Source organism: Cystoisospora suis (assembly GCF_002600585.1).
Source record: "Cystoisospora suis strain Wien I chromosome Unknown contig_9593, whole genome shotgun sequence".
Lineage (NCBI taxonomy): Eukaryota > Apicomplexa > Conoidasida > Eucoccidiorida > Sarcocystidae > Cystoisospora > Cystoisospora suis.
The window spans coordinates 1-378 of NW_027162367.1; the positions used below are offsets into that span (position 1 = coordinate 1).

The 378-nt window shown below is 51.1% G+C and overlaps 1 protein-coding gene across 1 annotated transcript; it reads right to left on the reverse strand.

The window, feature by feature from the left end:
* Nucleotides 1-4: 4 nt before the first annotated feature.
* On the reverse strand, nt 5-327 carry CSUI_011089 (phd-finger domain-containing protein; the record flags this gene model as incomplete). Its single annotated transcript, XM_068071190.1, has 1 exon — nt 5-327. A coding segment is annotated over one exon (321 nt), but the record flags the coding sequence as incomplete, so codon positions are not given.
* Nucleotides 328-378: the final 51 nt, after the last annotated feature.

A 378-nucleotide genomic window follows, 5' to 3' on the forward strand; every position in this document is an offset into this window, starting at 1 on the left:
GCTCCCCGGCGGTATCCATCGCCATACTGTAGAGCTAACAGTTGAGGTGGGGTCCACCACGTCTTGAATCGATTCAGATCTTCGTGTTGCCATCCAACATAGGACAATCGACAGTCTTTCGCTTCATCAAGCGAACGTGGACCTGCAGCTAGCCGTATCGCTTCAAGAGCAATTTCATCATCCAACTGAGGAAGTTGTTTACGTAGCCATTCACATATAGGACATAACCATTCTTCTTCATCGTCTCTAAAAGCCGAGCTGCTGCTACTACTGCTGCTGCTACTACTATGACTAGAGCCTCCTCCCCCTGATGAGCTCCCCCCCCCCTCACTTCCATGAGATGCTCCTCCTCCTCCACCTCCGCTTATATGAGCCGAT